The following is a 13,169-nucleotide window of genomic DNA, read 5'->3' as shown; positions in this document are numbered from 1 at the left end:
GCAATTCGGGTTAGTATTGAAAATGTTTTCCCACATGCTCATCATGGCTTGTGTGCTTTTCATCTACTAGGAAACATAGTACACAGGTTTGGGAAAAATGATAAAAAAAAGTGTTGTTTTGGAGGCTTGTGAAAGCTTACAAAAGAAATGTTTTTGAAGAATTGTGGTATAGATTTAGTTCTACTAGGCCGCAAGTAGCAGCGTATCTAAGTGAAATTCCCCGTGCTAAATGGACTAGAGCATATTCGTTGTCGAAACAGTACGATTACATGACCTCGAACAGTGCAGAGTCCATGAATGCTTTATCTGTAGATGCAAGGAAGATGCCTATAATACCCCTTCTTGAGTTCTTCCGTCGTCTTTCACAGGAATGGTGTAACAAGCGTCACATCGAAGGAGGTATGAATTTAATTTGGACTTTAATTAGGTCGAGTAATAAGTTAATTATATATATATATCTTCTTTACAGGGAAACGTTCAACAGTGCTAACTGAGTGGGCTGAAAAAGTAGTTAGTAAAAATGAAGAGCGTATGATAGGATGGTCCGTTTCTGGTGTTTCAGATGCAATATATCAAGTGCATGATTTCAAACATGGTGGCATAGTTGATATGAGGCAAGAGACTTGTACATGCAATTATTGGGAAGGGACTGGGTTGCCTTGTGGTGATGTCATAATGGTCATGAAGCACTTGAAAAAAACTAACTTCGGAAATCTGGCTATAGATGCTTACAAAATGGAAACGTACCGAAGTACGTATGAGGAGCCGGTTTACCCCCTTCCAGAACCGTGTGATTAGGAGATTCCTGCTGAGATGATGGTTGTTAAACCCCCGATAATGGATACACGTCAAGCTGGTAGACCGAGAAACAGAAATCGTATCCCGTCACAAGGTGAGGAACCTATAGTAAGAAGGTGTAGTAGATGTGATAGTACAACACATAATGCAGCGACTTGTCCGGCATTGGTCTCAAAGAAACAAAAAAAGGCTACAAAAAGTAGTGCGTCATCGGGTAGTAACACAAAAGGGAAAGGGAAAGGGACAGAAGGGACTCAGGAGACACTAGAGATGCACAGGACACAAGAGACGCGTTGGACAAGTGGGACGCAGAGAGAAGACTATTGTTCAACGTTTGCTTTGAATGATTGATGTTGTATTTATAATTAATTATGTTTTGTTTTAGAGGACATTAATTTGTGTACTTTGAAATGGTGTGTTTATTTTAAAGATAATAGGTAATATTATGATTATACTAGTGCATCATTACTAGTAGAATAATAACTAATACTCGAAGATAATACATTCAACAAACCAGAAACATATAGTAAACGTACAATAACAATAATTAACTTAAGGGAATTGCAAAGGATACTTTTCTTTCTCCATTGTTATGTAGTTGTCCCTAATTCTTATTTTATCTTCCATACGGTCCTTTTGGCTACCAAGTTCTATCATTTCTGCATCCTTGTCAGCAAGCCATTTTTCAGATAGTTTGATATTCTTCTTAGTTTTTTTATCCATTCCTCATGATCTTTGATTTTTTTTAGTAATCGTCATCCTTTCCTCAACCTCTTTGCACTCCGCCGCAATGAGGTCACGACGTTCAGTGAGAGCTCGAGATGAGTCTTTATCTTTTTTTTGTTGTTCTTCAGCCCATTGTAGTTGTTGCAAAGTATCCTCAGACATATACAGCTCTCTTAAAATTGGTGATGGGGCAAGAAAAGGGTCGATCGAATCACAATAGAAACAATCAACTTCGTTGCACGAGCAAATATACAAAGTTGAAGATGAACTCATTTTAAATTTAAAAATATACTAAAAATCCAACGACCATCCATGACTATATATAGTCCCTTCCACTCCGCAGAGAGCTGTTGTTAGTCCGCAGAGCTTTTTGTCAGTCCGCAATAATGTTTGTCAGTCCGCAGAGCTGTTTGTCTAGTCGTTGTCATCCATACATTAGAATTATGGGAATACAATTATTTCTTTAAAGGTAAACATTTTTTATTAAAGTAAAGAACGCCAATAGACCATTACAACTACGGTTAACATAGAACGGAATACAAACTAATATTTGTTGTGATCCATACAATACAATTCAATTGAATTGTCGTGGAGGTAAGACCACAACACTTTCAACCGGTATTTCCCAATGCCTAAGGGTTGGAATAGGATTGACCGTCTCAGTTTGATAAGCATTTGGATACACCGCGGTACTTAACTTTAAATTTACCATTTGCTGGATTTCTGCAATTTCGAGTCTTTGTAGTGAAGCTATAGCATGCTCACAAGGTATACCGCATTTTTGCCATTTACCGCAACTACAAGTACCACGGTCTAATTGGACAGATTCGGTTGTTGAATACTTACTCACTTCATATTTGTCACCAACAATATGCGTAATCCTACAACCATCCGAGTGGATAAATCTTTTATGAATCACCTTAAGTGCATAAGGGGTTAGAAGACCATGAAAATCCCATGTGAAATGAACTGAATCAAAAAACAAAAATTATGATGTCATAACGTATAATAACATATCAATTGACCATTTGAGTGATGTCATAACTTATAATTACCTCCAAACGCAGCACATTGAAGATACACTGCTTGCATCGAGTCATGGACCATTTCAATGATTGTTGTTATTGGAAACTCATGCGTGTTTGTTCTTAACCAATTGACAACAACGGGAATGTCAATGAATTTAACATTGAAACGTACTCTTGGAAAAGAAGCCCGTACCCATTTTGCAATGGGAATATTGTCAAGCCAATGAAGATCATTCCCATTAACCTCATTTTTTAAGCTGTTCAAAAATGCAAAAAAATGAGAGAAATTACACGCTTTACAAGTCTTCCAGAACAACTGCTCTATGACTGTATTGCTTCCGATGGAAGCGCGTATTTTCTCGGTTATATTTTTACAACAATAGCCATGATATGAATCAGGGTAGACTCTTTGAACTGCAAAGTCTATAGAATCATACATATGGCTTATGAAACCAACTTCTGTATTGTCACCTAAACATTCTTTAAGCCTCCTCATGAACCATAACCATGAATTATCACAGTTTATGGTTCCCAAAGCAAACGCTATGAGAAGGGGTTCATGATTTCCATCTAAAGCAACCGCAATGTACATGGATCTTTACATACGCCCCAATTAGAGGTACTTGACCAACGAATATGATTGGTATCATAGACGTGAGAAACGTACGAATCTGTAAGTCAAGATAAGAATATTAGGCATATAACAACTTGGAATAAGTAAATATTTATTTACTATAAGGGATTACATACCACGCATCCCAATGCCACGAAACAAATTTGGAAACGATTGTACTGATCTTTCATAATGTACGTGAAGGTGTTAGGATTGGTTCTTTGCAGATTATGGAAAAAAGTCGGTAGGCTGGAGAAACTTTTTCTTAATACCTGATTGACTGAACTCATTTTCACAACTTTCGACACCTTGTAAAAATGGAAATGCTTGTCCAATTTATAAGGAATTAGTATACATTATTCCGCATAACTTACTTGTCAGTCTGCGTAACTTATTTGTCAGTCCGTGTAACCTGTTTGAATGTATGGTTTCGTAACATTTGTTCGTGAATGATTTTTCAAAAAATAAAGGATAAATACCATATTACATATAAATAAAGCAATACAAGAACAATACAAAACGCAATACTAGTTAAAAAACGGGACATCTTTCAAAAGATTCCAAGGGGATTCATACTCGAAACTCTGTCCGTTGCTAATGGATTTGTATTCTTCTTTAGCCGCCTCCAAGATGTCTTCCTCAGTATCATTCACACGATCGTCTTCAATCTTATTATAAAGATCGTTGAATAACACAACTTCTGTTTTCAATTCATACCATTTTGCAGCTATATCAAGCGTGTTGCGATGGTTTTCTATGGTGGTTTCAGCGTCAGTGTTGAAGGTATTAGTTAATAGGACCTAAAACATTCTATCCTCCAAACTGGTGTTCTCGTAGACATTAATATATGCACGAGTTAGAAGCAAATACTCGTTAGCAGTCCATGGGTTTGAAACCATTGTAAAAATTACAAACTACATGAACTAAAATATATTTGATGAAGTGATACATAATTTTTTGTCGTTTTATATAGACATGACAGTCCGCAAATATCCAACGATCATCCATGACAATATATAGACCCTTCAACTCCGCGTTACTAACTTGTCAGTCCGCATAGCTATTCGTCAGTTCGCGTTACTGACTTGTCAGTCCGCGTTACTGACTTGTGAGTCCGCATAGCTATTCGTCAGTTCTTGTTACTGACTTGTCAGTCAGCATAGTTATTCGTCAGTCCGCGTTACTGACTTGTCAGTCCGCATAGTTATTCATCGGTTCGCGTTACTGACTTGTCAGTCCGCGTTACTGACTTGTCAGTCCGCATGGCTATTCGTCAGTCCGCGTTACTGACTTGTCAGTCCGCGTTACTGACTTGTCAGTCCGCGTTACCTATCTTTTTATATATAGTAAAGCAAGTATCTATACGTCCGAATTAGATGTAAGGGATCATTTCACAAAATGGCATCCAATGTACCAACGTTTTCAAATGCAGCTAATCTGTCTAATGCGTCTACTCCAACAAATGGTACATCTCCATGGACGACAATAGAGGTGTTGGTCCTAACACGATGCTGGATTACCGTTTACGAGGGTCTGCCGGTAATAGCTCCCCTTAATTGCCTTGTTGGTGATGAATGGTCCCGCTTAGTAGCTTTGTTCAACTATAAGGTGGGACAAGGACAAAAACGACTAAAACCCGATATTGTTAGTAAATGGATGGATTTAAAGACTAAAGTCACATGGTACAATCGATGCTACAAATATGAGAAAATGTGATGCTCTGATGCTGATGATGAAGAATTTTTTGAATACGTGAACGGATATTACCTGTGCCAGTTTGATGAAACTGAGTTCGAGTATACGGACGTTTGGAATCTGGTTAGAAATAAACCCTTTTTCATGTAGACGACTCTTTTATTTGTAATGTTCTATGTAATGTTTGTTAGTCGTTCATCTTTTATTTGTAATGTTTTCTGTAATGTTATTATGTTATTTCAAATGTTTGTTTTGTTTTTAATGTATCGTAATATATGTTGGTGAATTATGTTTCAAAAAATATATGATACAAAAGTTGTTTATATTAAACAAAACTACTAAAAACAAGTATTTCATAATAATGTATACAAACTTCCAAACATCAAGTTATTTTGTATCCCAAATAATATTTGTCATCCTATTTCTGTAGAGAAATCTCGCATCTCTACATGGCTTATCACTCTTCACCGGTACCCCCGAAGCAATCATTTCCATATACATGCTTACGAATACTCCACAATCCCCTCTATTAGTAATATATTCTTGTTGTGGCGCGTCTACAATATCAATAAACTCCACAACTGCATTGTCTTTGTGTCCATCAGGGAAATCCTTCCAGTAGTCAATCGCATCTAGCTCTTCGATTATACTATCCCCAAAACTTTTGAATTCTCCACTAGTCAAGTACGTTGTGAAGTAATTCATACATCGTGCTGAATCATAAATGTGTACTTTCCAAATATCTAAATGTAGCACTGCCAAAAACCAATGGGCATGAGGAACGTTTATGGGGAATAGAACCTGCAAACAAAAACAAATTTAATAGTCATTAATTCGTTTCCTATATAAAATAAATAATTAATAAACTTAACTAACCATATCTACATCCTTCCATTTAGGATGGCCTCCGAGACCATTTGCTATATTCCTAAGAAAATATGTTTTTCCGTTTTGCAAATTAAGTTCTTGAGGGAATATCGTCCATCTTGCGTTCGCCGGCCGTCTTTCCATGAGCAAGGCACTCCATATCGCAATATACTGTACATTTTAAGATAAAAATGTTATAGTTTTTTATATAAACTATCGTCTAAAAATGTAGTTAAAAATTATATTTAACAAATGTTACCGAAGAAATTAACCACCCAACGTCAGTAACTGCAAGTAACCCCGACCAAAACTCCACATCCATGTGCATATAGAAAAGTTCTTATGGCTCAAACCCATCAAGCATATGCAACCTATGTTTAGTGTTTAGGTTGGAAGAGATCCTATTCCATTCTTTCCAAAAACTCAACGTACTGGCAGCTTCAACACTGTCGAGCAGGAGATGATTTGAAACATCATTACTCTCTTCATTCACAATGTCTTCATTTTCTTTTTCAGGACTCTTCACCACTTTTTTTTTTCTTTGCTTTGGTGATTTTCTTCAATTTTGGTGTGGATTGCAACTAAAAAATTAACATGTTAAATAATTATCAATACGTTAATATTTTAAAAATATACCAAATTTAAAATATGAGTTTTGTACCACTGTGAACGGAGTCCGATGATACCATGGAACACCCCTCTTTCGTTGCGGCCTAACAATAGGAGTCATTTCTTTTGTGTGATGTTCACCCACGTCTGATGACGGCTCAACATGCGTAGGTGTAGACTCAAATTCCCCCTCCAAACCATGAGTACCTATATCATCATAGTCAAAATGTGTATCATGGTAACATTTTTCTTCCTCCTCTTCATTTATCATCTCTTCCTCCTCTCGAAACCCTCTGTCTGGTTCAACATTTGTGTCTGGTTCATCTTTTTTCTATAATACACGGTCTACTTTAGAACTTAAGTCAGCCACAACGCCTAGTAGACGCTTCACTAATGCCTTTGTGCTCGTCTTCTTCTTCTTCTTTACCAATCTTGATGTGTCGTTTGACATATAACTTGTTTCTATTTCAAGATGTTGCGAGGAAGAAGCATTTGTGGCAGATTCAGTCGAAGATGTTTCTATTTCGGACTTGTACATCCTTCTTCGAGCAGGCGAGGCAACATGAGGTGGACTATTTCAGACAGGACTATGTTGCCGTGGGGGAGACTCTACAGGGTTAAGAGTCCAATTGACATAACGAACATAAAACGGCAACATCAGCTCCTCCGGGCTTGCCACGACATTAATAGGTTCGTTGTTAGGCTGCAAAGATTGTTAGTTTAACATGAAAATACATTGGAATTTGTAAATATAAATGATTGTTAATATAAAAACCATAACACAGACACGTTCATTATTCGACAACATTGAACCCAATTTAACGATGTTTTACTTCTCCACGCCCTCATCCGTGGCAATTCTGTCGGCGTGCGTATATAAAACTTGGTTGCCTCTGGGAACGTCTCCAAAATCCATATCTATGAAAAAAAATGTAAGTATCGTTCTATTATACTATAAAAGTGATGATACAAACTTATTATATAATACAAAACGAAGTTCAAATTTTTATAGTATAAAAACTAAACAATGATAACTATTAAAATGCATTAGAAAGTAACCTTTAACGGAATCATAAAACCGGGAACGGTATACTTGTGTACTTTCTTCGATTCGGGATTGGCCTGCTTGAATTCTCTAAACTCTTCTATTTTCTTAAACATTCCACGCATCATACGCAAAGTATATTTCCATAAATACGTACCCCATGCAAACCTGCAATTTTCAATTTATTTATTATAATTAGTGCATTGCATACTACTGCGGGAATGTCTGTTTTAAATGTAATACCTGTTCCAATAATCTATATTATCATCAAGCTTGTATAGTGCTGCAGGAATGCCCGTTTTAACGTCCCGTCCGTGTAGACCCTTCAACATAAAAACAAGCTGGATAAGCATCACAGTATCTTCATCTTGTAGTGCAAAATAATTCGGGGACATAATCAAGTCTTCTAAATCTTTTAGCCGCAAACGTGCATCAGAAATATCTGGGAACAACCGAGCACGAAGATTTGAATTTGACTGGCCCTTTTCGTCATGGAGTAAATCCACATAAGGACCAAATTTTAAACCACAAATCAGAATATATTCAGTTTCACCAAAACCCAACTGGATCCCCTCTATATCAAACAGAAACCTCCCCATTTCAAATATTTGTTGACACCTTACTTCGTGCAACATCATCATATGCACAAGTAAGGGATCACCATGTGGGATATGCATTCCTAAGAATATTCCAAAGGAGGAAGCTTCGAATAATACTCGTTGTGATTGTGTTAGGCGCGGAAAATAGTCTTTAATGATAGTCCCCACCGCGCCTTTCAAAGTTACATCCGCTTTTTGATTGAGATCTTCGTGCTACACAAAAAAAATAAATATTATTTCATTTAAAACATTACTAATTGAAAAAAAATATTATTTCATTATGAAATAAATAGCAACATACTTAAAAGCAGAAAAATAAAAATTGTGCAAAAACCATTTTTAATGTCATTCCGCGGAGGCCTCTCTGCGGAGTGACCTCTAGCCTCCGCGGAGGCCTGCATTGCTTCTATTATAACATTCCGCGGAGGCAACACATCACTCCGCGGAGCACTCTCTGCGGACTGACGTCCCCCTTCGCGGAATGGATCATCCCAAAAAACGTATATGTTATTTGTAAACCTAAAAATCATAAATCTGTATACATATTCAATGTAATAAAATGAGTTTTCCTCTAATTTGAATCATATTCGACATTTTCGACATTAATAATTAGATGAGAATGTGAGAAATACCCGGGAACCGTATCCATCGGCCATAACATCCGGGAATTCGGTGTCTATCGGTGACGGAGAGAGCTGTGCAACATACTCGATTTCGCCGGATTTGAAGTCGTTTGACGGCGCCGGAGTTGAAGTCGTCGCCGGAGTTGAAGTGGTCGCCGGATTTGAAGTCTTCGATCAACGCCTATGCGACCCGATGCGGAGTGACGAAGAGGAACGGGGACCAGGGGGGACGAAAAGAGGACCCCTTCGTTTTTGTCAAAAAAAAAAATGGTTGAAATTACGAAATTACCCCCTCTACGCGGAGATTTCATGGTTCCGCGGAGGGTCATCCGCGGAATGTATGTCTATATCGGGAAAAATCTTTTTTTTATGACTAAATTTAGAAATTGACTCCCATTTTTTTTTGTCTATTTGCGGTATTTTTCCAATAAACAATCGCTTTTGATATGAAATAATTCTACAAGTCATTATTAAAAAATTTAAAATTTTGTTCATTATAAAACAAGTCTAATTAGTTGCGCAAATACGCAACTCCAATATGAATACACATTGTGTGATTGGCCAACCAAATACTTCTACTCCATTTAAATTATAATTTTGCTGATTTTTCTTTTCCAATTATATAAAATATAATAAACAATAAGCATGTTTGGTCATCAAACCAGCTTTCTATACCACCCAAAGCGAGATATATATATATATATATATATATATATATATATATATATATATATATATATATATATATATATATATATATATATATATATATATATATATATATATATATATAAAATAAAAAATCAAGCCCCAAAATAAAAAAATATGATCCTGGTGCATTGCTGCTCACTTTGTTCTTTCCTTAACGCCCCATGATTATATATATAACTAGACGAATTTCCGCGCGTTGCGCGGCGAAGATTAAAAATATATTGTTAAAATATTGAAAATGTATGTTTAAAATTATTATTTTATTGACATTAACTTTGAGATAATATTTTTACACTACTATATATATATATATATATATATATATATATATATATATATATATATATATATATAATGTCAATTATTTTGAACAATAATATTCATTGACATCAGCCCATATTCATCATTAATAGAATTAAATATAATTATCTATTAAGTATTATTTTTAACAATTATTATTATTGATTAATTATATTTTTAATTGTTATTCATTAATTTTAAACAACTTATTATTAATAATAAGTCAAAGAATACTTTTAAGAAACATTTAATATTATTATTAAAATGTGAAACATACACTAAATAATAAAGTGATAAGATAGACAATTTGCATTTCAAAAGAGACTTGCATGGATAATATGACATATCCATGTAATTTGATTTTATTATTTATAATTATTGCTTATTAATTTTAAAACCACTTATTATTATTAATAAGTGAAAGAAAATTTTAAAAAGCACTTATTATTATAATTAAAATGTTAAACATATACTAAAATATAAAGTGATAAGATAGACAATTTGCTCTTTAAAAAATGCTTACATGGATAATATGGATAATATGACATATCCATGATTTTTAATTAATTATTGTTTTGAAGCAACATGAACATACAAACATGTATATAATAGTTAATTAAATATTATATATATCACCTCAATAACATATGATCGATAACATGAATCTAATCTAATTTACATTAAAATTTCAACCACAACATACAATGATATTCTTAAAAGAATACTTAAATCAAGAAAATACAAAAAATAATTAGTATATAACAAACTTACAAATTAAAAACTTCAACATAATAACATGACTCGAAAAATTGTTCAAAGCCCTCAAACCAACACAAAAAGCTTTAAACTTGTTTTCTTTGTGAATTTTGTATGTGATTTGTATTTGTGTGTCTACTCAAAAAGATTGACATTTTTATAGTAGAGTATCCATTAATTGTTTATTAAATATATTATATAAGTTATAAAACCTTTGAATTGTTAATCATTATTAAGAGACTTTTGAGTGATATTCATTAAAATATGAGGTTTCAAATGTATGAGGTGTTTGCAAATTTTTATGGGGGTTTCAAATGCATGAGGTTCAAGGAAAAATGCTAGCTTTATAAGTATGTATGATGCTTACACTTAAAACTATTAATGGATATCGTCTAAAAATGTAATATTTTTGCAACAATAAAAATTTAGGGTAAATTACACCAATTGTCCCTCGTGCATGTGCCCAAAAGCACGTTTGGTCCCTATTTTCAAAAACTAACTCGGACCGTCCCTCGTTTGGTTAAAAGTTGCACGCTTCGTCCCTCGAAGACATAAAATGACTATCTTGCCCTTTTCTTTTTCTTTTCATTTGTTTATAATTTATATACTATTTTTTGTTAAGTATAATTTTAAGAAAATGAAAATTCCACTAAAATTGGTTCCGAACCTTACCACCATCAACCACCTCCTACAACCAGTCACTTCCGACACCAGCCACCTCCGGCCACCAGCCAACTCCGACAAACACCACCATTCATCTCCAAAAATAAAAAAATAAACCTGGAATTAAACCCTAAAATAAAATCCAAATCCATACCCTAGATCTACAAATCGGTTAAACGAAGAAGGGAGATGAAAGGATATGAGGAAGATTTTGGTCGGACACTAAGTGTTCAATCCCTTATCCTACCACTGTCATGAAACCTGCAACTCCGGTTGGTTTCTCCCCAAAACTTGTTTGAAAAAAAAATCCCATAATTTGTTTCAGTGAGGAGAGTTGATGTGATCTATTCAGACATCGTTCTTCTTCAACCAGACATTGTCGATCCCCTCCCTCTCCTTCCGCTTTGTCTCGAAACTCTAGGAGTTGACGATCTGTTAGATAATGATGTAGATCTGAGACAATGGTGCAAAGATGTTGGTCCTCTAGCTCTCTCTAGAGATCAACATTTTCAAGTGGCGATGACGATGTTGTAAGTTTCTTCAGACGTCAATGGATGTAGAGAGAAGGTTCATTGGAGGTTAGGGACGGTGATGGGAATAGCCACCTGAGGGAGTTGCCGCCGGAGTGAGTAGTTGTCGGCAATGGTTTAAGGATGGTGGTTTTGGGTTTCTTGGAAGAGGTTAGAGATGAGAGGAAGAGAAATATCAATAAAGGGGACGATGAGGTGGGTGGGAAGGTAGGACAAGGGGCCTTTTTTTTTCTTTTTTAAATTAATAATAATAATAACATTAAATTTAATGAAAAACAAATACACAAAGGGCATTATAGTCATTTCAGATCCGGGAAGGACTAAAACCGCACCACAATAATTTGTTAGGGACGAAGCGTGCAACTTTTAACGACGTGAGGGACGGTCCGAGTTAATTTTTGAAAATAGGGATCAAACGTGTTTTTGGGCACACGCACGAGGGACGATTGATGTAATTTACCCAAAAATTTAGTGTGTAATATGTAGTAAATGAAAGATAAAAGATAGATGGAATATTTCAGCAACAACCAAAATTTATCGTGTAACAGAAAACAACAATGTGAAATAGCTAGTGGTTATAAACCGATAGATGATGTCTAAAAAGGGAATAATTTAGCAAGAATTAATATTTATTGTGAATTATGTGCCAAATGAAAGATATATGCGAGGATACCACTAACGTTGGGAAGTGTAGTTGTGGCATGTCATGTTAACTACTCCTTGTGTCACCAAAAAAAAAAAAAATTGAATTTATGGTAAAAATAAGATGACACTTATGTGCAGAGAAAAAGGTATAACATCACATCCTCGAGCCTAAAAACAAAAATACAAATACCTAAGGATTGCTACCAATAGAACCGGTGATAGATAAACAATATCAATCGTAACAATATGAAAAATAATATAGTGTAGAAATAATATATATGGAAAGGTTTTAAATTATACTAAATACTAGATAGACAAAAATTACCACTCAAAACAAATATGACTAGTGTCATACCCGTCCGGTGGACAGGTTGACAAATGTATCAACAATATATTAATTTATCTTATTTTTATAGCATATTTCTCTCATTTGTTCCTATATTAGCTATGTAAATGACAAATCTATCCAATTATCTTTTTATTTCTTAAAATAATATCTATAATTGTGTTGTATACAAACACATACAAACTTATTTTTTGTTCATTATACCAGCCTACATGCATTGCAGTTATTCTTTGCAGTTAGCCTAACTGTAAATTCAAGTAGTGTTATAACATTCTTCTTTCATTTGTTCCCCTACGTTGGAGTCGCGTGTAAGTTGCCAAGAAATTCACTTGACACAATTCTTAAATACGTTGTCAAACATTTTGAGAAAAAAATCACTTTTTTGATGTATAGGTTCAAGGACAACGTAGTTTATGAACCGGAGCTGTTTTAAGCATTGGTCTATACCTAATGATGTTGTGTGAATTAATGGCAGAAGAGTTTTTAATGAGTGATTCAGTAATCAAGGTAAGTGAGAGGGAATATATGTCTTTTCCTATAGTAGTAATATAAAAAGTCTGGTGCTATTCTTGTTGCTTTCTTAATATGTTGTTTTAGATATATGGGGCTTTGTAA

At 34.8% G+C, this 13,169-nt stretch overlaps 1 protein-coding gene across 1 annotated transcript; it reads right to left on the bottom strand.

The window, feature by feature from the left end:
• Window positions 1-2,098: 2,098 nt before the first annotated feature.
• LOC145111278 (uncharacterized) lies at window positions 2,099-3,144 on the bottom strand. Its single transcript, XM_079047572.1, has 2 exons — window positions 2,580-3,144; window positions 2,099-2,493 (listed from the first exon to the last, which is right to left on the bottom strand). Exons 1-2 carry the CDS (start codon window positions 3,142-3,144, stop codon window positions 2,099-2,101), a joined length of 960 nt encoding a protein of 319 aa, XP_078903698.1.
• Between the last annotated feature and the right edge of the window lie 10,025 nt (window positions 3,145-13,169).

This window comes from Lactuca virosa, chromosome 5 (assembly GCF_052849685.1).
Source record: "Lactuca virosa cultivar CGN04683 chromosome 5, Lactuca_virosa_CGN04683_v6, whole genome shotgun sequence".
NCBI classification, from domain to species: Eukaryota; Viridiplantae; Streptophyta; class Magnoliopsida; order Asterales; family Asteraceae; genus Lactuca; species Lactuca virosa.
This window is presented reverse-complemented; position numbering and strand designations above follow the sequence as displayed.

Bases quoted from the DNA above. Each gene is read 5' to 3' on its own strand.
- LOC145111278 (XM_079047572.1), bottom strand. From the start codon at position 3,144: ATGTACATTGCGGTTGCTTTAGATGGAAATCATGAACCCCTTCTCATA. The intron at 2,494-2,579 runs GTAATTATAAGT...TTTTTGATTCAG, and splicing joins TCAATGTGCTGCGTTTGGAG to TTCATTTCACATGGGATTTT.